Below are 24,567 nucleotides of genomic sequence, written 5' to 3'. Positions count from 1 at the left end.
ACCTCAGCTTCTCAGCTGGCTTTTTTAGCGCTCCTATTTTTACAATCCAAAGGTTTTGGATTGTATTGGTGTGCTGTCGTTTTTTAGAGATGTTCACACTTTTTTCGGCTTTTCCCGTCAGTGAGAAGTCAATATGGAGTGGCGATTTTAGTCACGCTGAAGTACTAATGTGAGCGAATATTAGAGTAGATTTAACGTGTGATTTTCAAACTACCTTCAAAGTGGAGTTTTTGAGAAGGAGTTTTTTTACTTGCGCCAATTTGACTTCTGTTTTCAGAGGTTTTTTTTCCTTGAGTGCTTTTAGAATGATACATATGTGTTCTATTTTATTCTAGTCGAAATTGATAGAATTCTTCAAGGGGCAGCTGAAACTTTATGACCTAAACACTATTGTTAAAAACCTTAAAGAATATTTAATTTTGCCCACTTTTAACAATTTTTTTGTTGTCTTCTAACTTAGCATCACCAATGAAAGGTCTCTTTGGTTGATCATGAGGCGCAGAAGAACCTAATTAATGGTCCGAGTTAATAGCCTGCTAGTTTTCATGACTTTGACACTACTTTTTCTCTCAAAAATTATGAGATAATTTTTTTGTTTTTGTTGTACTTTTAATTCACATAACAGGCCTCATAGCCTGGTAATAGGAGTTATTTTAGTCGATTAATTCGTTTCTGTTCATAACTAATGCCTTCTATGACTTTGACAACATTTTTTTCAGGAATTATTATAGAATGTTGTGATTTTTTGTTAACTTTATTATCTTTGTCTCGTTATTGACTTTTTTCATTGGTTTCTAAAAATTTTTTCTTTTTGTTTAAAATCTTCAATTCAAATCTATTGCTTTCTTTGACTTATGCGCTGCCCGTTTTTAATAACACTATTGGTGAAATTTTGAGTATTGCAAGTATTTATTGAACTTATTGCTGTTTTATCACTTATGACCTTATTACCTCATTAATGACAGGTTTCGTCGGTTGATAATGAGAAACAAGAAAATTTAATTAGTAGCACGAGATCTTGGAAATTGTTTTTTGATTTTGACCGTGTCTTTAAGAAATAGATCTGATTTTTCTAGTCTGTCTTGTTTTATACAATTCATCGAATTTGAATTGTTTTGGTGCGCTGCAAAAAGCTGTTCACATATTTTCACAATTTTTGAGAACAAATTGGAGTAGTGAATTTGGTCACGCCGAAGTATGAAGTGGAGCGAAAACGCGAGTGAGAAAAGGTTAATGAACAAAATTTTGCTGTCTCGCTAGTAGTTTTTTGTTCACATGCGGTAAGTTCACTCTGATTTTGTTATGTGTTTTCGATCACTTGGATCGGATTTTCTTCTAAATGGTTTTCCCAATCCATTCATAGTTTATTCTAGGCCTAGTTTTGTCTTTGAACCAAATTTCCTTTTCTCACTGGTGTTTTTCTGTTCACATGCGATATTTTGACATTGATTTTCTGTTTTTTATTTTATCTGATTTTTATAGAAATTGTTTTGGCAGTTCACTCATAGTCCGCTCTAGAGCCAGTTTTTTGTTTAGTTAGTGGAAATTCTTTGAATTATACGTGAGGACTTGTCTTGCTATGTTTTTTGTTCGGGTGATGAAATAACTGAATCTCAATGGTGTCAAACTAGTTGTTCTTTGGACATCTAACAGAGATTATTTTTTTCTGAGGTCAAAGCTAAATCAATTCTTTGGATTGTTATTCAGGACTTGTCCTGCTATGCTTTTTTTTGTTTTTTGCTTCGTTGTACTAAAGTTTTCCGGTTTACCTTAGTTCACAGCTTGTTCAACATTTTGCGTGAAATCTTTTTGACTTCTCTAGGCTAGTTTCACTCTTCTCTAATTCTGCTGAAAGTGTTTTAGACAGCAGTTGCTCAGCAAAGCAAATTGAATTGAACAGAGTCAGTATCAAAAAACGAAATCTGAAATAGAAACAGGTTAAACCTATAAAGCCCAATTTTAGGTGACAGTTACTTGAACTTTGTTCTTATAAGCCTTAGTTACCATCTCTAATGCTCATTGGTATTAATACTAACCCCTGTATCGTCTCACTGCGAAGCAGAAGTATGTTCAGCTCCAAAATGACATCAAAATAGTTGGTACTTAAAATTGTTTATATACAAAGATCTCTTCTTTCAATTCCAATCTTGGTTATGGGAATCAACGGTGGCTATTTTCCGGCAATCTGCGTATTCCTTTGTTTCAGCGTATTCCTTTGTTTTATTGTTATACTGTTATTCTTTTCACGTCGTCCTCTTTCTCAATTGCATTATTTTGAAAATTCGAACATTACATGACACTAACCATCTATTTTTTCGCAATTGCGGTTGTTAAGCTCAACTCAAATTGGGTACTCGATCACTACGCTGACATTGTGTTGACACTAAATATGTCTGATCCTATAATGAATAGCAAGCAAATGCATCATCTATGACAGCTCTATGACCCACAGTGGTTCTCGTCACTGCTATTCTTTGTTTGATAAAGCGAGAGAGTGCAGTTTATTTTGACTAATGAGTTCGCTTGTATAGCGAGATCTGACCACACAGTTCAACCTACAACAGTTACACTTTGGCAAACTTCAATTACGCCATCTGCTGGTGTGAAAACTCTCAAAAGCTAATTCCTCAAATTGCATGTTCTCTTTCCAATGCTCTTTCCAATATAACCAAATTGATGACATAATTTTGTGTGACATAATCTTAGGGTGTTTCTCATTATAGCCCGCCACTCATTATGGTATGCTTACCATGATTAAGAGGGGGGACTGATTAAGTCTCTCAGAAAATCTGGCAATCGGTGCAGCAATTCGAGATGAAAGTCATTATTTCAAAATGACTTGAGCAGATTCACGTAACCTTGCTTGAAAGTTTACAATTTGGCACTCTATATGGGTAAATCTCATAGCAGAATCTGCCAGTAGAGATCTGGTTTTTTAAAACTCTTTTAAACGCTTTTGAGTGTTTCAACTATGGGTAATTTTGCATATGGTTTGTTGCTTAGAAAAACAGGTACGGTAGAATGAGGGTTACAATTTGCGGTTAATTATTGCTGCTTGCTCTTCGTCAAATTTGGGTACTGCTATTATTTGGGTTGTGTGGATAACTTCTTTTTGAAATGTAATCTTTTGTCGGGCATTAGGGTAATTCATTACAAATTTCGATTTGCCTCGCCCATTGAGAGGAAGTGTACGAAAGTGTAAATAAGCCAATATAAGAAATAATTTTTCAAGAATGAGTTTTGAAGCGAGTTTTGAATGCGTGACATTCTAATTTCAGTGGAATCTAAATTGAGTTCTTTCCCGTCACTAAAGTCAGCTCCATTCAATTGTCCGGTAATTGTGGGCAAAATTAGCTGCAAATTTGTGCCAACTTTTTAATTTCTCTAATTCTATTAAAATTCGAGTCGGAAATCGGATGCGAGAAATTGCGTTGACGTCCTTGTGTTATATTTCAGTTCATTGCTCACATGGGTGCTCAGCGACAGGTGACTTCAACGGCGATATTCTAGATCCAGACTGGATTGCTCCGGACCTCTCTGGACAGGTGAAGGAGTTCATTTCAGTGTTTGACCGGCATTTCAGTTTGTTATCGGGATCCTCTGCATCTACCAGACAGTCCAGTTCGTCCTCTTCTGCTGGAAAGAAGACACCAGGAACTCCATCAAAGAGTAAACTGTCAAAAAATAAGAAGAGTTCTCAATTTGGACAAAAACAGCAAGTCAGCTCGGCGGAGCGGAGCTCAAGTCGTAGCTCAGATCTATTAGACCCGGTAGCAATGGCAGATGACAGAGCGAACACTTTTGGAGGAAATTTTAACGAAAGAAATTTGTCCCACAGCCCTAGACGGGTTAGAAGCTTGAGCTACAAAGGAAGATATCGAACAAAAGTGAAACGGAAAGGCGGCCAAAAGAAATCTGCGAGTGGTGTAAACGGATCATCACTCAAGGCTGCTCAAATTAGTGGCGATGGGAGCTCTGAAGATGTGTCCAATGAAGGTGATAGCCGTGATGCCAGTCCATCTGGGCACAAGTTCTCTTACACCCCTGAGAAAGACTCACATCGTTTTGGAAGAGCTGTCAATCGAGAACACATTCTCTGTCTCGATGGAGGTGGTATACGAGGTCTGTTGCTTCTCATATGCCTCCGAGAGCTGCAGAAGCATCTCAAAAGGTAGGTATGTTTGTCCACTCTCAAACATAAATTGCTAATTGCATCTATGTTTTAATTACTGTATATATGTTCATGGTTTCGGTTTAGTTTATAGGCTTATATTGTTTGTTCTGACGGCCATATTTCAAATGTTTGGTTTTCTGGCCAGTTGAATAATACGATATGCATCATGGTGGATGGACATTGTAATCTATTTAGGCCTTTGACTGAGAGCTTTGATTGGTTTTCTGGTACTAGCACGGGCGGAATGGTGGCAGTCGCTTTGTGCATGGGCCTGTCCATATCTAAGGTACGCATACCTGTGTTATGTACTCAATTACCTTGAAACAAGCAATCACTAGTTTTCAGGATTAGATCCGTTTCTAACATATTGCGCCACCAACAAGGTTTCACTCCACGCTGATGAGTAAACTGAGAAATAAATATGTATTCAACAAGGATTTAAACATGCAAGGTTGAATTTTGGTTGTTGATTAATTGCGCTCGAAGAGAAGAAATTATTGTAAACGTGTCTTTTTATGCAAAGTTTTCGCTTGACCGTTTTAACTTTTCGAGTGACTTTCACGCCCTTGTGACTTTTTGCGTTTTGCGTGATCTAAAATTCTCTCTCAGTCGCAATTTCAAGCAGCTGAACTCAATTGGCGGCAATTTACTAAAAGTCAAATGATAAGTGCGCTGAAATTTGTTGTCACAGATATAACATCATTATAATTAATAGCCGCCCTCAGCTTCTCAGCCGGCTATAATAGAGCTCCTAATTTTTTATGCCGCGAAGTGATAGCCGGGGCTATTATTGGCCTTCTCCTGGTTTTTTGTTTTATTTCGTCGTCACGATTTTTGTTACGAGCATATGACGTCTTAGTCACTTCAAATCGGCTTTTTGTTCATTCGTTCACGCAATTTCTACTGAAGTGCGTGCGTGACGTCATTTTTCACCATATTGGAGCGAGTTTTTTGTTCATTCGCGTCAAAAAGTTTTTTGGTCACACGTGACTTAGCTCACCCTCAAAAATGACTTCCTCACTCTAAAAATGACTTTTCCTCACTTTAATTCCAAGAAATGAGGCCAAGTGAGTGTGTGTCAGTCTAATGGAAGGTTGTTTGAGAGCAGTGAATAGACGAAGCTTTAGGGTAAACAAATTCCTAATAAAAATATATCTCAGCATATAGTGAAAAGGAATTGTTTGGTCTGTTTCTTTTGCTATCGTTTTGAGACTGCAGTTCTACGAAGCTATTGTGACTATTTTCTGGCAATCTGCCGGCTATTTTTTTTACAATTCAAAGAATTTGGATTGTATTGAGGCTTTGTATTTTTTGCGAATCGGCGAGGACTATTGAGAAGTGTCTTGTTAATAGCTGCGAAGTGATAGCTGAGGCTATTATTGGCCTTCTCTAGGGTTTTTTCAAGATTTTTTTACGACCATGTGACGTTACAATCAATTAAAATCTGCTTTTTGTTCATTCGTTCATGCAATTTCAACTGAATTGCGTGCGTGACGTCATTTTTCACTCTTAGCGGAGCGAGTTTTTTGTTCATTCGCGTGATTAAGTTTTTGGTCACACCTGATTTACATCACTCACAAAAATGACTTCCTTACTTTGAAGTTGACTTTTCTTCATTTTAAGTCAGAGATCAAGGCAATTGATGGTTGTCACTCTAAATGAAGTTGATTTGAGAGCAGCTAATAAAGTAGACAATAAGTTATACAGATTCTTAATCAAAATTTAACATCTCATTCCTTAATGAAAGACTTTTCTTCTTTTTTAGTCTGTCTTTTTCTTTTTTAGTCTCTTAAAAAAGAAAAAGACAGACTAAAATTCTTTTTTAGTCTGTCTTAAATCTTTTCGAGACTGCAGATTTACGCAGATATTGCGGCCATTTTCTGGCAATCTGCCAGCTATGTTTATAGCTGCGAAGCTGTAAGGTGAGCGGAGCTATATGGTGCTGTTCGTTATTTTTCATTCCAAAGTATTTTTTTTATTTGTTTTCACGTTCGTTAATTTGACTTTGTTTTAACTGTTTATGCTCTTGAGGACCACAAAAATGGTGCATATGTGTTCTAATGAAGTGTATCTGCAAATCCTTCAATTTATGAAGGGGCAGCTACAGCGTTTGATGATTTTGACACTTTGTAGTCATAAAATATTAGTGAATATTGGGAATTTGCCCCCTTTTGAGAAATGTTACCCATGTCCTATCACTTTGTATCATTAATGACAGCTCTTGTTGGTTGATAATGCGACATAGTTGAGCTTAATTAATGGAGTTCATAGCTGGTGGTTTTCATTACTTTGACACCCTTTTTTTCTCAAAAACTTTTTGTAAATTTTTGACATTTTTGCGTTTTTGTTAATTTTTTTTGGTGTTATCATTTAATCGTATCATGGACAGAATTCATAGGTCCCTAATAGACATTAAATTGATCGATTTAACATTTTTAGTTTAATGCTATTTATTTCTAACTTTGACGTAAACTGTTCGAGTTTTTTTTAGTTCTGCGAGTTTCCACTGTCACTTTGTTGCTTTGTCTTAGTTTCATCAAGTAGAGGTATCATCAGTTGCTAAGGATGCAATTATCAATGGAGTTAATCGTTGTAGCTATTGCTTTCTATGAGTTTTGTTATCACTTTGTTCTTTTATCTCCTAGTTTCATTAATGACAGGTCTCATTATTTGCTAAGGATGTATTATTCAATCGCATAAATCGTTTGGCGCCCTAGCTATTGCTTTTTATGAATTATACGTTGTTTGTTTTCAAAAGTTTTGTATGTAATTGCTGTACTTATTGCAGTCTTATCACTTATTCTCAATAATAACAGATCTCTTCGGTAATTAATGAGGATCTGTACATTAGAAAAAATTCCTTCAGGGCGTAGCAAATGCTTTTGATCACCCGTGGGATGTTAATTTTCAAAAATTAATGTAGCCAAGCTGGGTATAGACAATTTATGTAAAACTGGGTTGTATTTTTATTTGATTATTTTTGACAGGTTTTATTGGTTGATAATGAGGAAAAAGTTTATCTAATTAGCCTCATGATTTCATAGGAAACGATTTTTTGATTTAAACACATAAAATATGAAGGTTGATTTTTTGTTCCAGATTTTTTATGGTCTTGTCCGGCTGTCTCTCAAAAAAATATCGTTCTCATTAGCCTTGTTTTGTGGCGTGATTTGTGTTACTTTATTTGCTTCAGTTTTAAGCTAACATTTTATTGGTCGAGATACCGTTTGTTTCTTAATTCTTTTATTGAGTTTGGGTATGTTGCGTTTATTTGCAGTTCTATTGTCCCTGTTTCATCCATTACAACTGCTATAGGATCTTTTGATCTCCTAGAAATTTATTGTATGCTGTTTTTAAGATTTCGATGTATTTTTGTGCTCATTTTTCTTTGACTCCACTGGTTTTCAAAAATTTCCTTAGTTTTTGTCTCCTTTTGCTTGGTCTGCCATTGTTCTCTATTCTTGATTGCTCTATTGTTAACTTATTTTAAGTATATTGCTGGAAAATTTTAATTATCGGGTGTTCAGTAAATTCAATTAATTTACTGATTGTAATCCAGGAAATGGCCTATGTTTTTGTGATTCTTTTTCTTTTAACCTTTGTTCACATAGAAAAGGTCAAAAAGTCAATTGTTTTTAATGACTCATTCCTCTAACTAACGGAATTTGCCTGCGTGATGTCAATTCTCATTCATATTTTAGAAAATTTTTTGAAAACCATTTGCGTGATTAGATTTTGATCATACGTGACTTATTCACTCTAATAAAAAACCCTATAATAATAAAAATAACTTTCATAGTTTAAATCTTAAGTTTATTTTGAATTAGTGTAAGGTCAAATGAACTCATATGTGCAATGAAGGTTCCTAATAAAAAGAATTTGAGGCATTAATTTTAACAAGCTTTTTTTAATTTGTATTATGTGTTTTACATAACTTTTTGAGCGGCGTCGATAATTTTTTTCTGATATATGTATCTGTTCTTATCTCTATTACATGACACGCAATTCTAGTTCTTATCTGTTGCGGCAATCTGTCAGTGATCTTTTATTCATTTTTTAAAATCAATTTTGAAGCAGAAAATTTGTGAAAAAGTTTGGACTGGTTTGAATGTTGAGTAAAATTGGGGAGGAGCGAATATAGAGTCGTGTAAAATCGAGGCGTAAAAATATTTTCTCTTAGCGAGCGCAATCTTTTGTTCGCGTGCCTTATTTTCAAGCACTTTTCTCTTGTTTTAAATTGTTATTTTGCTCATTTTTTTAAGACGCTCTGGCAATAATAGTAGGTTGTTCTGAGAGTTTTTGACAATTATAATCTAAGCTAGCCGCAAGCTAATTGAGATGTTTTTCAGTCGTTTTCAGTCTTGCCCGGCTGTCTCTCAAAAAAATATCGTTTTCATTAGCCTTGTTGTGTGGCGTGATTTGTGTTACTTTATTTGCTTCAGTTTTAAGCTAACTTTTTATTGGTCGAGATACCGTTTGTTTCTTAATTCTTTTATTGAGTTTGGGTATGTTGCGTTTATTTGCAGTTCTATTGTCCCTGTTTCATCCATTACAACTGCTATAGGATCTTTTCATCTCCTAGAATTTTATTGTATGCTGTTTTTAAGATTTCGATGTATTTTTGTGCTCATTTTTCTTTGACTCCACTGGTTTTCAAAAATTTCCTTAGTTTTTGTCTCCTTTTGCTTGGTCTGCCATTGTTCTCCTCTATTCTAGATTGCTCTATTGTTAACTCATTTTAAGTATATTGCTGGAAAATTTTGATTATCGGGTGTTCAGTAAATTCAATTAATTTACTGATTGTAATCCAGGAAATGGCCTATGTTTTTGTGATTCTTTTTCTTTTAACCATTGTTCACATAGAAAAGGTCAAAAAGTCAATTGTTCTTAATGACTAATTCCTCTAACTAACGGAATTTGCCTGCGTGATGTCAATTCTCCTTCATATTTTAGAAAATTTTTTGAAAACCATTTGCGTGATTAGATTTTGATCATACGTGACTTATTCACTCTAATAAAAAACCCTATAATAATAAAAATAACTTTCGTAGTTTAAATCTTAAGTTTATTTTGAATTAGTGTAAGGTCAAATGAACTCATATGTGCAATAAAGGTTCCTAATAAAAAGAATTTGAGGTATTAATTTTAACAAGCTTTTTTTAATTTGTATTATGTGTTTTACATAACTTTTTGAGCGGCGTCGATATTTTTTTTCTGATATATGTATCTGTTCTTACCTCTATTACATGACACGCAATTCTAGTTCTCATCTGTTGCGGCAATCTGTCAGTGATCTTTTATTCATTTTTTAAAATCAATTTTGAAGCAGAAAAATTGTGAAAAAGTTTGGACTGGTTTGAATGTTGAGTAAAATTGGGGAGGAGCGAATATAGAGTCGTGTAAAATCGAGGCGTAAAAATATTTTCTCTTAGCGAGCGCAATCTTTTGTTCGCGTGCCTTATTTTCAAGCACTTTTCTCTTGTTTTAAATTGTTATTTTGCTCATTTTTTTAAGACGCTCTGGCAATAATAGTAGGTTGTTCTGAGAGTTTTTGACAATTATAATCTAAGCTAGCCGCAAGCTAATTGAGATGTTTTTCAGTCGTTTTCAGTCTTGCCCGGCTGTCTCTCAAAAAAATATCGTTTTCATTAGCCTTGTTGTGGCGTGATTTGTGTTACTTTATTTGCTTCAGTTTTAAGCTAACTTTTTATTGGTCGAGATACCGTTTGTTTCTTAATTCTTTTATTGAGTTTGGGTATGTTGCGTTTATTTGCAGTTCTATTGTCCCTGTTTCATCCATTACAACTGCTATAGGATCTTTTCATCTCCTAGAATTTTATTGTATGCTGTTTTTAAGATTTCGATGTATTTTTGTGCTCATTTTTCTTTGACTCCACTGGTTTTCAAAAATTTCCTTAGTTTTTGTCTCCTTTTGCTTGGTCTGCCATTGTTCTCCTCTATTCTAGATTGCTCTATTGTTAACTCATTTTAAGTATATTGCTGGAAAATTTTGATTATCGGGTGTTCAGTAAATTCAATTAATTTACTGATTGTAATCCAGGAAATGGCCTATGTTTTTGTGATTCTTTTTCTTTTAACCATTGTTCACATAGAAAAGGTCAAAAAGTCAATTGTTCTTAATGACTCATTCCTCTAACTAACGGAATTTGCCTGCGTGATGTCAATTCTCCTTCATATTTTAGAAAAATTTTTGAAAACCATTTGCGTGATTAGATTTTGATCATACGTGACTTATTCACTCTAATAAAAAAACCCTATAATAATAAAAATAACTTTCATAGTTTAAATCTCAAGTTTATTTTGAATTAGTGTACGGTCCAATGAACTAATATGTGCAATAAAGGTTCCTAATAAAAAGAATTTGAGGTATTAATTTTAACAAGCTTTTTTTAATTTGTATTATGTGTTTTACATAACTTTTTGAGCGGCGTCGATAATTTTTTTCTGATATATGTATCTGTTCTTATCTCTATTACATGACACGCAATTCTAGTTCTCATCTGTTGCGGCAATCTGTCAGTGATCTTTTATTCATTTTTTGAAATCAATTTTGAAGCAGAAAATTTGTGAAAAAGTTTGGACTGGTTTGAATGTTGAGTAAAATTGGGGAGGAGCGAATATAGAGTCGTGTAAAATCGAGGCGTAAAAATATTTTCTCTTAGCGAGCGCAATCTTTTGTTCGCGTGCCTTATTTTCAAGCACTTTTCTCTTGTTTTAAATTGTTATTTTGCTCATTTTTTTAAGACGCTCTGGCAATAATAGTAGGTTGTTCTGAGAGTTTTTGACAATTATAATCTAAGCTAGCCGCAAGCTAATTGAGATGTTTTTCAGTCTTTTTCAGTCTTGCCCGGCTGTCTCTCAAAAAAATATCGTTTTGATTAGCCTTGTTGTGTGGCGTGATTTGTGTTACTTTATTTGCTTCAGTTTTAAGCTAACTTTTTATTGGTCGAGATACCGTTTGTTTCTTAATTCTTTTATTGAGTTTGGGTATGTTGCGTTTATTTGCAGTTCTATTGTCCCTGTTTCATCCATTACAACTGCTTTAGGATCTTTTCATCTCCTAGAATTTTATTGTATGCTGTTTTTAAGATTTCGATGTATTTTTGTGCTCATTTTTCTTTGACTCCACTGGTTTACAAAAATTTCCTTAGTTTTTGTCTCCTTTTGCTTGGTCTGCCATTGTTCTCCTCTATTCTAGATTGCTCTATTGTTAACTCATTTTAAATATACTGCTGGAAAATTTTAATTATCGGGTGTTCAGTAAATTCAATTAATTTACTGATTGTAATCCAGGAAATGGCCTATGTTTTTGTGATTCTTTTTCTTTTAACCTTTGTTCACATAGAAAAGGTCAAAAAGTCAATTGTTCTTAATGACTAATTCCTCTAACTAACGGAATTTGCCTGCGTGATGTCAATTCTCCTTCATATTTTAGAAAATTTTTTGAAAACCATTTGCGTGATTAGATTTTGATCATACGTGACTTTTTCACTCTAATAAAAAACCCTATAATAATAAAAATAACTTTCATAGTTTAAATCTGAAGTTTATTTTGAATTAGTGTAAGGTCAAATGAACTCATATGTGCAATAAAGGTTCCTAATAAAAAGAATTTGAGGTATTAATTTTAACAAGCTTTTTTTAATTTGTATTATGTGTTTTACATAACTTTTTGAGCGGCGTCGATAATTTTTTTCTGATATATATATATATATATCTGTTTTTATCTCTATTACATGACACGCGATTCTAGTTCTCATCTGTTGCGGCAATCTGTCAGTGATCTTTTATTCATTTTTTGAAATCAATTTTGAAGCAGAAAATTTGTGAAAAAGTTTGGACTGGTTTGAATGTTGAGTAAAATTGGGGAGGAGCGAATATAGAGTCGTGTAAAATCGAGGCGTAAAAATATTTTCTCTTAGCGAGCGCAATCTTTTGTTCGCGTGCCTTATTTTCATGCACTTTTCTCTTGTTTTAAATTGTTATTTTGCTCATTTTTTTAAAACGCTCTGGCAATAATAGTAGGTTGTTCTGAGAGTTTTTGACAATTATAATTTAAGCTAGCCGCAAGCTAATTGAGATGTTTTTCAGTCTTTTTCAGTCTTGCCCGGTTGTCTCTCAAAAAAATATCGTTCTCATTAGCCTTGTTGTGTGGCGTGATTTGTGTTACTTTATTTGCTTCAGTTTTAAGCTAACTTTTTATTGGTCGAGATACCGTTTGTTTCTGAATTCTTTTTTTGAGTTTGGGTATGTTGCGTTTATTTGCAGTTCTATTGTCCCTGTTTCATCCATTACAACTGCTATAGGATCTTTTCATCTCCTAGAATTTTATTGTATGCTGTTTTTAAGATTTCGATGTATTTTTGTGCTCATTTTTCTTTGACTCCACTGGTTTTCAAAAATTTCCTTAGTTTTTGTCTCCTTTTGCTTGGTCTGCCATTGTTCTCCTCTATTCTAGATTGCTCTATTGTTAACTCATTTTAAGCATATTGCTGGAAAATTTTAGTTATCGGGTGTTCAGTAAATTCAATTAATTTACTGATTGTAATCCAGGAAATGGCCTATGTTTTTGTGATTCTTTTTCTTTTAACCTTTGTTCACATAGAAAAGGTCAAAAAGTCAATTGTTCTTAATGGCTCATTCCTCTAACTAACGGAATGTGCCTGCGTGATGTCAATTCTCCTTCATATTTTAGAAAATTTTTTGAAAACCATTTGCGTGATTAGATTTTGATCATACGTGACTTATTCACTCTAATAAAAAACCCTATAATAATAAAAATAACTTTCATAGTTTAAATCTTAAGTTTATTTTGAATTAGTGTAAGGTCAAATGAACTCATATGTGCAATAAAGGTTCCTAATAAAAAGAGTTTGAGGTATTAATTTTAACAAGCTTTTTTTAATTTGTATTATGTGTTTTACATAACTTTTTGAGCGGCGTCGATAATTTTTTTCTGATATATGTATCTGTTCTTATCTCTATTACATGACACGCAATTCTAGTTCTCATCTGTTGCGGCAATCTGTCAGTGATCTTTTATTCATTTTTTGAAATCAATTTTGAAGCAGAAAATTTGTGAAAAAGTTTGGACTGGTTTGAATGTTGAGTAAAATTGGGGAGGAGCGAATATAGAGTCGTGTAAAATCGAGGCGTAAAAATATTTTCTCTTAGCGAGCGCAATCTTTTGTTCGCGTGCCTTATTTTCAAGCACTTTTCTCTTGTTTTAAATTGTTATTTTGCTCATTTTTTTAAGACGCTCTGGCAATAATAGTAGGTTGTTCTGAGAGTTTTTGACAATTATAATCTAAGCTAGCCGCAAGCTAATTGAGATGTTTTTCAGTCTTTTTCTGCATTTCTAGGCTATTTAATCAATTTTTAGCTCACTTCTTTGTTTTTATTGAATTCATAGGGAAATTAAACAAAGCTCATAGTTTACGGGACTTTTTAATTACCAATTGATTGCATCGTCTAAAAAAAGTGGCCTTTTGTTGAGAAATAAGAGAAAAATGTGACTGTTTTTCTCATTATTTTCCTGATCATTAGAGAACTCTATCATTAGAGAAACTATAGGTAATATTAGATCAAGTGACAATAGAAAATAGCCAAAAACTAAATTGGACTCTGATGTCCTTTCGATAATGTCATAACGATACTCTTTCTCAAGCCATTTGGGAAAATTAGGTCTTAGAACCTTATTTTCGCAATTTGCTCGAGAAAAAGCATCGTTTGAATTGATTTTAAGATCACTTATTGTTTTCGTCATTTTGGTAAGTAGATGATGGCTATGGCAAAGGCTAAATTTTTGTGAGCATGATTCTTCGGGTTGTTTGTGGAATTCTTCCGGCTATGTTTCGTGATGTTTTCTAACATTTTGATGATTTTTGAAGTCAAATTAGAGTATTGGTTTTGGTCACGCTGAAGCAGGAAGTGGAGCATAGTTTTTTTGGCGTGAAGTTTTTTCACTCTAGTTTTAAAGTTAAGTGAGAAAAGTGTCTTTGAACAATTCGCTTGCTCAATTATGATTTCTTCTCGTTTGTGTGCGGAATTTTTTTTACTGTTTTGTTTGAATGTTTTGGAAATATTTTTGGGAATGAGTTTTTTTCGTCAGTAAATGAAAATTTTTTGAACAGTTGTTTTCGTCAGACCAAAGTTTGTTTTCCTCTACCTGTTTTGCCGCGTCGACATTGTGCATAAAATCTTCTAGATTTCTCTAGGAAAGTTTTATTCCTCATTGCTCAAAGTGCTTTTAAACAGCAGTTGCTCTGCCAAACAATTGAAAATGAACAGAATTGTTACTTCAAAACTAAATCAAAAATCGAAACGGATTAAACCCGTAAGTCTAGTTTTTGATGCTCGCTACTTGAGTCCTAGTTACAATCTCTTATTGGTATGGATACTATTCCCTGTATCCACCCATTAAGAGACATGACAGCGTCCTTAATGCACGCCGGTTAGGAAAGGAAACAGTACCCATTTTTCCAATTAGTGACAATTAGTAATGAAAACTTTGATTGTTGATTCAAAAATGAAGAGTATTTTCGTCTGACTGTTTAATAGCAGCCGTCAGACTCTCAACGGCTATTATTTAGGCGTTTTTTTTACAATTCAACGAATTTGAATTGTATTGGGGCGCTGTCTTAAGATCTGTTCACATATTTGCATGGTTTTTGAAGTCAAATTCGAGTAGTGGTTTTGTTCATGCCGAAACAGGAAGTTGAGAGAAAAAGCGAGTGGTTTTGCGGCTTGAAATTTTTTCACTCTAATTTTAAAGTAGAGTAAGAAATCGGTATTTGAACAAAAATCCGGCTTCTTGCTAGTGGCTTTTTTGTTCACATGCGCATGCGGCATTTTGACATCGATTTTCTGCTTTTTTAATCTGGTTTTTAGAATTGGTTTTTTCTACTCGAAGAGGAGTATTGGTTTTCTTAAGGTTTTTTCAACCGGAACTACTATTCCTTCAGACGGCGTTTTGACCTAAAAGCGAAAGAGATTAAAATTACTGTGTGAACTATTTTTTCTCAGCGAGAGAAGTTTTTTGATCATGCGCTTCGACCAGTAAATCTTTTTTTTCGATTTTGAATTTTTTTTTACAGAATGCCGCATGTTAGATAACCATTTTTAGCCGTTTTTTCGTTCGATTGGCCCAGTTTTTTTGCTTACAATTTAGTTTTTTGTAATAAATAATTTTTAATAGAAGCTGTTGTAATATGTGCTTTTACAGTGCTTTTACAATTGATATCACTGTTTTTTTGAGTCTAATAATGTTTTTTTAAATTCTGAATGAGCACTTATTTCCCAATTTTTCGATTCATTTTTGGCTTTTCCTCTTAGTTCTCCTTTATTAATGAATTAATTTCCTATTTTTGGATTTTGAAACCGTTTTTTTTCAAAAATCAGTGCATATGGCAATTGTACACATGCTTGCCCGATTTTGGCAGTTTTGATCCAATTTTTCTCATTTTTTTTGTTTTTGGACTAATTTCTAGGAAGTCTTTTTATGCACCGTCAGGGATTTGAATTTCCTTTTACTAATAACTAAATTGTTGTGTGGCATTCCGTTTTTGAAATTCAGCAAAAAGTATAAATAAGTGCAATTTTGAAAAAAAAAATTGACAGTTCTTGCAAAATTTTTTCAATCTATGGGGATAGCTGTATATTTTTTCTAGCCTCGTATGCTAAACAATGAAATGTTTCTTTTTCTACTTTTTTTTTTAAATTTGATTTTCAACTTTCAATAATCAAGAACTAGTCTTGTTTTTTTGTTTTGTTTGTATTCATATTCTTTGCTTTCTAGCCTGTATCATTATCTTAGGACCTTTGGTTTTGTCAGCTCTGCTTTTATCTTTTGTTAAAAATATTGGTGTTTACTCTTTCATAAAGTTTTTAAATGCAATTGATTTCATTTAACACATTGCGCAACTAAGAATTTGTTGAAATGTCTTTTTAAAATTTTTACTGGTGAATAATTTTTTCTGGATCATTAACTTTCTCTTTAACAATGTTTTGCCTCTATTTTATATTCTGTTTTTTTTTTGGTCTTTTTGTTGATTAATTTATGTTTTTTTTAACTAATGCGTCTTTTTTCGCTTTTTTGCCCGTTGCATCGTTTTAATCAATTTATTAATAGCCGCCCTCATCTTCTCAGCCGGCTATTATAGCGCTCCTATTTTTTTTTACTTCGTCGAATAAAAAAATGTTTCGCTTTACCTCATTTTGCCGCCTTTTCAACATTTTGCGTGAAATCTTTTTGACTTCTCTAGGCTAGTTTCTCTCTTCTCTCATTCTGCTAAAAGTGATTTTGAACATCAGTTGCTCAGCAAAGCAATTCAAAATGAACAGAGTCAGTATAAAAAATTGAAGTCAGAAGTAGAAACGGGATAAACCCATTAAGCCCAATTTTAGATGCCCGCTAATTGAACGTCGTTCCTATAAGTCTTAGTTACCATGTCTAATGCTTATTGGTATTGATAGTAGCCCCTGTAGCCTCTCTCTAAAACAGAAGTACAACCACGAAATGCCATCAAAATAAATCGGACTTAAAAAAATGTTCTTGCACAAAATTTTTTTTTCATTATCTTCTGTTATTTCAATCCCAATCATGCTTATTGGAGTCAACGGCGGCTATTTTCCGGCAATCTGCCGGGTATGTTTAATAGTTTTCGTCAGTCTCTCAACAGCGATTATTTAGGAGCTCTTTTTTTCTTTTTCAATTCGCTACAACTCTTCGTTCTGCGATCACGTTTTTTGTTTTGCATAATCCACGACTTCACGCTTGACGTCTGACGTACCTCACTTTCACTGAGTGGATATTAATTTCTTTTACGCATTGAATTACGCAATGTAAAAAATACAGCCAAAATCACAGGAGCAAAATCGAAAGAAAAGGGAGAAACCGATAAAGCCCTATCACTAAGTAATTGTGAATTAGGTTATCAAAGTTCATTGGAGTGATTGCTAGCTGACATTAAGCCTAATAGCTTTCATTTTAGATGCTGAATGAAGTCTTGTATTTTATGTGTACTACATTTGTTTAGGCTCGGTTTACTTAAAAGAATGCAAGTTTCTTTTCCTGCAAAATTATCTCTATGCATTTTGATAAAAAAAAATTGAAAAATTTTAAACAATTTTCTCAATTTTTCTCTTCCTCAAAAAATCGTGTTTTCGTGAGCTCATTAAGGCTTAGCGGATATTCTGTGGTTGGAAATGTAGTTAATTGTATGAAACAACGGTTTTCGTTTGTATGTGTACTTTTACTACATGAAAACTGAATTCAATTTTCCTAGTTTTTCAAGTTAAGAATGTTTTTCTAGACTTAAGAATGTTTTTTCTGCGTTGCTGCATTCTGCAAGGAGATATTAGTTATTTGGAAAGCCTGTTTTTTTCGGGGGATATGATTTCGAGTAGTTTCCGGAATTTTTCCTGCTATGTTTTTTTAATTCGTTTTTACCTTTTGATCACGTTTTTCGTTTTACTTAAGTCACGATTTTCACCTTTGAATTCTGACTTAACTCACTCACTGTTTCAACTGAATGTATTTCAAATTCTTTCAAGCGATTGAATTACGCAATCTGGTGAATACGGCTAAAGTCAAAAGAGCGATTGCTAGCTGACATCAGTATTAAGCTTAATAGTTTTAATTTTAAAAGCTGAATTAATTATTTTTTAGAATCTAACAAACTGCACAGCGGTTTGAACACTTTTTGAAACTTCGGGAAAAGATTATGTCAATTTCTCTCTTTTTTCGTTTTCTGTTTCAACCCCCATGTGAGTCAAGCGCTTCAATGGCGGATATTTTCCGGCGATCTGCCGGATATGTTAAGTGATTATAGCTCTGAATGTCTTTCATGCTAATGAAAGTAATTCGACATAAAAGCTAGTCGAAAGTTACGTAAGTATTGTAATAATTAATAATTGAAACGTTATTAACCACTAAAACCTTGGGGCTGAGTTAATATTGGTTTAATAATTGCTCCATAACAACGTTTTTTTTTATTTTCGTGTATCTTTTGACAATTTTTTTGCTTGATACTCCTGTTCTAGAACAATCTTATAATGCCCTGGCGTAAATAGTTAATTATAGTTGAATTTTGCTCAATCGCTGTTGAACGAATTTTGGAGCCATTTTTGTAAACATTTTCCTTTTACGACTCCAAGATGAGTATTGGTATTCAAGTTTTCTTGGCTCAAGCAAGTTTTAAATTTTGAGTGATCTCTATTGTTCTCACTAAAGCTTGTTGCTAATATAAAATCGATTGCGAGAAAGCAATTCTTCCGACATTAGTCGGTTTATGTTCATTATGCTTAATATCGTTTAGTTTAGAAGCTGACTGAAGTGTATCTAACCGAATATGCTGAATTTGCACACCAAATAACACTTTGACACTTTTCAATTTTGTCAAAAATTTTAATTTTTTCCTTTTCTATTTCAATACCAATGTACGTCAAGCGGGTCAACGGCGGCAATTTGCCGGCTATGTTATATTTTGTACACAATTGATTTTTGTCTGGACTCTTATGTTGTTGTTCAGAGCATGGGGATGTACTTTCGCTTCAAGGATGAAGTGTTCCAAGGCATGATGCGGCCATATGACCATGCGCCATTCGAGAAACTTCTCAAAGATTACTTCACTCACCAGGCTGTCATGACAGATATCAAAAAACCAAAGGTCTCGTATTCTATTTTACGTGGTAATTCTTGTATTGCAACTTCAACACAGCCTATTTTCTTTAGGTGTGTGTGTGTGTGTGTTCAGCACTAATTTGAAGAAATAGGACTCGTTATAGCATTTCCTATTAGCACTAAGATTCCGATCTTAAAAGATTTTTCAGTCCTAAAAGATCTTACAATGCTCGTGAATTAAATGTCAATCTTTTTTGCAAGAATGCCCTTATTTTTGGCTTTTTTGAATCAGCTTTAAGCAAATGGTTCGAGATTTTCTTACTCCTATCCATAGAATAGCCAGTTTCGACGTATGAGATAAAGGGATGGTTGAGCAGAATATTTGCGTTCATTGGTTAACATCCTGTTGACAGTAGAGTAGAAGTAATAGATATTTTATTTAATAATTAATTAACTCATCCACTTTGTGTTGCTGTGTGCAGGTGCTGATTTCGACGGTGCTAGGGGACAGAGTTCCGCCTGATTTGTTTTTCTTCTCAAATGTGACTTCTGCTAACTCGCTGCTGACCAAGGACCTCACTCATCAGGGAAAGTTCCCACCCACCGATCCCCCTCACAAACAAGTGCTATGGCAGGTTTTGAGGGCAACCTCTGCAGCTCCTCTTTTCTTCTCTCCTTTTGGGCGAATGCTCGATGGGGGACTGATGTGTAACAACCCTACCTTAGACACTCTAACCGAGGTGTTCCGCGTGCATGAATCTCTCTACTCCAACAGTGGAGTCCACAGCGGCTATTTCCCGCCCAGAATTGGGTGTGTAGTGTCGTGTGGGACTGGGTTTGTGCCCGTTGAAGCCAAATCCCTCTCAATCAACAAGCCATCCGGAATCATGGACGGACTTCGCTCTGTTACCAATCTGATCCAGTTGACATCGACCGTGATTGACCAGGCCACTGTGGCTGAAGGTCGTCCTGTAGCTCAGGCCCAGACTTGGTGCCAGATGTGTAACATCCCATATGTCAGGTTCAACCCTCCAGTCAGCGCCGATGTAGCTCTGAATGAAACCTCAGACAGCGTCCTCCTCAAAATGTGCTGGGAGGCGCAATGTTACGTCAGGCGCAACCAGAACCTCTTCTACAAAGTGGCTAAATACATAGACCTCACTAACCTAAAGAAGAAGTCGAAATTAAGAGGACGCGGATCTGTCAGAACGGGTGGTGACAAATGATATTCTCGAGCCATAAGTAAGAAAGTCATATCCTTTCTCTGATTAGAATCAATTTGATGCAGTAAATATTTGATGCTCTCATTAATGAATTGATGCCATTATTCAAGATTAATTAACGCTATTCAACTTTTTTGCGCGGAATCTGTTTTCTCGTCTCCCCAAGAAATGATTAATCTGGTATACTATTCGATCTGTAACAGCATTTTCGTACATTGAAGACAAAATGTACTAGATATTACCATACACCTAACGACAACTGATTTAAAACTACTTGAACGTTAATTCAAAAGAACTATGACATTTTGTATTGGGGAAATGAAACAACTTCAGTAATCCGTTCAATTTGTGATATTTTAACAGATGAATTGCAGAGCAAACCGAACGTTCAAGCCCGGTACCAATGTCCTAAAAGCGCGTTATCGGGGTGTCTTAATTTTTAATGAGCAATTTGGTTTTTTAAAACTGTCCTGAAACGTACAACTATTAGGGTAGGAAAAATGTTCGTGGATTGTTTCAGGTCTTTTAGTCATCATCGCCTTCTTTTTTTTCGTCGTCCTCAATTTTGTTCAGCAATCTGTTCACGTTAGGCCTAGATTTTTTATTAAAAGCCGAGTAAATTTTTCCTTCCTAGAAGTCGTAATGAATTTTTTTTGCTCATTTTTACACATGGGCGAGATTTTGTCACCAAAAGTTATCAACTATTTGAATTGTGTTGGCGTTTCAATTTTGTGAGACGCGTTGACAGATCTGATTATTTATTAAGCTAATTGGATGTCAAATTTGAGTGAAAATTTTTATGCACCACGAGACAGTAAAAGTAGAAACAAAGCCAGCCGTTTGAAGCCTTGACTTTTTCAAAACTCCTCAAAGTATAGTTTATTATAGTGTATTTTTCTGATTGACGTGTTCATGATTGAAATAAAGTATTTCATAGATTTGAGATTGTTAGTTGTTTTTGGGGTGTTGTCCAAATGTGTTATTTTTTTTATTAATAGCCGTCCTCATCTTTTCAGCCGGCGATCATAGTGACCATATTTATTATTACAATTCAAAGAATTTCAATTGTATTGGTGCGCTGTCTTTTCACAATTCAAAGAATTTGAATTCTATTGGGGCGCTGTCTGTTTTTATCATTCGAAGAGTTTTGGAGAAGTATCTTTTTATTGTCTATTTTATTAGAGTGAATTTTGAAGCAAGAAATGGAACGAGTGAAAAAGTTGGTGTGGTTTTTGTTCTGAAAGTTTTAAGCTAATATTGAAGTTTTTCAGCTATTTTGCTGATTTTAGGCCGTTTTTGCGACTTTTTCTTTATTTGAATGCTTTGCGAATTGAAAGACGCCTATTGCTCAGAGTTACCATTTGGTTACAATTTAGCTGGCATAAAACTAGGGCATAAAACTTGTACCTACTTTTTGTTAATTTTTGTAGTCGTTTAATTTTTCCTCAAAATTAGCCAACAGGTTTTTGTGAGCCTATTTTGGCCTATTGTAATTTGAACACTTGGGTTTTTCTCTGATTGTTTAAAAAGAAGGATTTCTTTTCTATACGCACGTCCCGTATATATAAGGATAGCTTTGAAGCTATTTTTTTAGTTTGATTTCTGGGACTAAATTTTTCATTGACTTAATTGGTTAACAGCCGCAATGCGATAGCTGAGGCTATTTTTGGCCTTCTCTTGGTTTTTTTATTTCGTCGTCAAGATTTTTGTTACGACCATATGCCGTCACAATTACTTCAAATCTGCTTTTTGGAAAATTCTACTTTACGGTTTTGTCCGTCATCTCCTTTCCCTTTCGAGTTTCTTTTCATGAACCCTTTTATTGGGTTGGCTGTCAATTGTTTATATTTTGTTGCAAACTATCTGTATTACAGGTTGCTTTACCAATAGTTTTTTCTGGAGTTGCCACTAAAGTTAATTTTTTATCAGGTTGTGTATCAGGTTTTGTCGGATACTTTTCTCATATTTTCCTGTTGTTTCAGTTGTCTCAAAATGCTTAGTGTATATATATATATATATATATATATATATATATATATAGAATATTCCTTAGGGCAGTGAAGATGGTGACTTTTCTACTTCAAGTCGTTTCTGGAATTCTTCCGGCTATGTTTTCGTCATGATTTTTGTTAATACCATATGACGTCACAGCCACTTCAAATCTGCTTTATGTTCATTCGTTCAAGCAATTTCAACTGATTTGCGTGCGTGACGTCATTTTTCACTCTTTGTTGAGCGAGTTTTTTTGTTCATTTGCGTGATTAAGTTTTTGTTCACACGTGACTTACCTCACTCTCAAAAATGACTTCTCACTCAGAAATTGGCTTTTCTTTACTTTAATTCAAAGTGAGTATATCACTCTAATTGAAGGTTATTTATGAGCAGCTAATAGAAACGGCAATAAGTAAAGAATACAGATTCTTTATCAAAATTTAACATCTCAGCCCCTAATGAAAAGATTAATTTTCTTTTTTGGTCTGTCTGTTTTACTTTTTTGAGACTGCAGATCTACGAAGCTTTTGCATCTATTTTCTGGCGATCTGTCAGCTATGTTTTTTTATTCGTGAACAAATGCAATTGGTAATATTTTTCTTTTCTGGGCTTCTTGGACAGAGAGAATTCTTACTGTTTTTTCTTTGATAGTGAGCGAGCGAAAAACAATAGTGAGCGAGCGAAAAACACAGAAATTCAGATGTGAATTAAGTTTGAAAAGGTTCTTTGCTAATGAAATCCGAAGAGCGGAGGGAAGAGAGTGTTATTTTGTTCATGCCTTCTTTTGTTTGTGCCGCCTGCGCCTGATGTTATGCACCAAAACTATTGATGGGAAGTAAATTCATGTGAAGGGCGGCTCTTATCTTTAATAATGAGTTAGAACCAAACTCCCCTCCATCGTCCAGCCGCAGGTGGTTGCTTGAGAGTAATTCGCCCGACGTTAGTGGTTTGCCTGTCGATTGGATCCGTTGATATCATCATTTAAATTATGGCTGCTATTTAATTCAATCGCTTATTCATCCTTAAATCACATCAATTGATGCAAATGAATATATGAAATGCTTCTAGTTTTATATTTACATTTCTTGAAAACTGAGTTGTTCCTTGAAATCTGGCTGAATAGTCCTGTGATATTCTGTTCGTTTTTCTATTTATGGAAATAACTTTCAGAATGACATGGCACAACTATCCCGTCAGCAATGTAAACAATCCTATTGTCTTCATGGACATCCGAATCGGAGGCAACGATGTCGGGCGTGTCAAGATGGAGCTATTCGCTGACATTGTGCCAAAAACTGCCGAGAACTTTCGCCAGCTGTGCACTGGAGAATACAAAAAGGATGGACTTCCTCGTGGGTACAAGGGAGCCGTGTTTCATAGGGTTATAAAAGACTTTATGGTTCAAGGTGGAGATTTTGTAAAAGGGGATGGAACTGGTCTTGAAAGTATTTATGGACTCTCATTTGCGGACGAGAACTTCCAGATGAAGCACGAAGGTGCGGGTCTCCTTTCAATGGCCAACAGTGGACCTCACTCGAACGGCTGTCAATTCTTTATAACATGTACCAAGTGTGACTTCCTAGACGGAAAGCATGTTGTTTTTGGAAAGGTTCTGGATGGGTTGTTGGTTGTTAGGAAGATTGAGAATGTGCCCACTGGGCCGAACAATAAACCAAAGCTGCCTATTGAGATCAGCCAGTGTGGAGAGCTGTAAATGGGACCTGTGTTGTCCGTTTGTTATGAAAAGTGGCGAAAGATATGGTTGCAGACGAGTGTGGTATCAAATATAGATTGAGGTTCTGTGTAGGACGAAATAATCTGTTGAAACGAACATGGATTTTAGTAATTAGTGCAATTTTTTCTATTTCAGTCGAAGTTAAATTCGTACTTCTGTGTTGAAATTTTGTTTCATTGGTGTTATTTTAGAGTTTGAAAAAAAATTTTCAACTTTTGTTCATTTCATTGAATGCTTGATGGGTTCTTAGCAAACTTGAACAAGATTTTGTTTAAGCAACCTTTCAATCAATAGTCATTTGTCCAAACGTCTAATTAATTGCAAAAGCTCAAATGTGATCATTTTCAGGGAAATTTTACCCACAAAATATAGATCAAGTACAATCTTATTGTTTCCCAACAGCATAATAATCTGTTTTGGTATCAAGGATCGCGTTGTTGTTAGCCATCAATTTTTTTTAACAGTTTTGCCGTGTTAGCTAGATACGGTTTTACAAATACCCACCAAAATTCATCTAGGCAACTGAAGAGAGTCAATAAATGTTTACTCTTTTGTTTCCATATCAGAACTACAATTAAGTGGGTATTTGTTGTGGTCACAACCCGAAATCCGTAGCCTTTAGGCATTAGTTGACGGTCTATTCGACATTGTTTAGGCTCTTTTTTAAAGTTAAGATAGCATCAAAAAAACTAAAACTGATTGAAAGACGGTTAATTGCTCTCGAAAGCAGTTTGAAGCAATTTTTGTATTCCTGTGTAGGCAAAATTTTTGCTTGGGCGATCTCACTTTTTGTCAAAAG

General features: G+C 34.5%; 2 protein-coding genes across 3 annotated transcripts in view; both read left to right on the top strand.

Moving 5' to 3' along the window:
- LOC142341844 (85/88 kDa calcium-independent phospholipase A2-like) overlaps positions 1-20,178 on the top strand; it is a 61,700-nt gene extending 41,522 nt beyond the window's left edge. For both annotated transcript variants that reach the window (XM_075393104.1, XM_075393103.1), the window contains 4 exons: positions 3,457-4,171; positions 4,370-4,460; positions 18,727-18,864; positions 19,301-20,178. In XM_075393104.1, the coding sequence (XP_075249219.1) occupies positions 3,457-4,171; positions 4,370-4,460; positions 18,727-18,864; positions 19,301-20,044 (1,688 nt within the window). In that variant the 3' untranslated portion in view covers positions 20,045-20,178. The remainder of the gene's footprint in view (positions 1-3,456; positions 4,172-4,369; positions 4,461-18,726; positions 18,865-19,300) is intronic.
- Positions 20,179-22,934: 2,756 nt separating this feature from the next.
- LOC142341856 (peptidyl-prolyl cis-trans isomerase H-like) lies at positions 22,935-23,985 on the top strand. Its single transcript, XM_075393123.1, has one exon. It carries the CDS (start codon positions 23,187-23,189, stop codon positions 23,745-23,747), a length of 561 nt encoding a protein of 186 aa, XP_075249238.1. The 5' UTR covers positions 22,935-23,186; the 3' UTR covers positions 23,748-23,985.
- The last annotated feature ends 582 nt before the right edge of the window (positions 23,986-24,567 follow it).

Source organism: Convolutriloba macropyga, chromosome 6 (genome assembly GCF_964194025.1).
Source record: "Convolutriloba macropyga chromosome 6, txConMacr16.3, whole genome shotgun sequence".
NCBI lineage: Eukaryota > Metazoa > Xenacoelomorpha > Acoela > Convolutidae > Convolutriloba > Convolutriloba macropyga.
Note: the sequence above shows the minus strand (reverse complement) of the source record. Positions and strands in the feature narration are given on the sequence as shown.

Bases quoted from the DNA above. Each gene is read 5' to 3' on its own strand.
- LOC142341856 (XM_075393123.1), top strand. From the start codon at position 23,187: ATGGAAATAACTTTCAGAATGACATGGCACAACTATCCCGTCAGCAAT.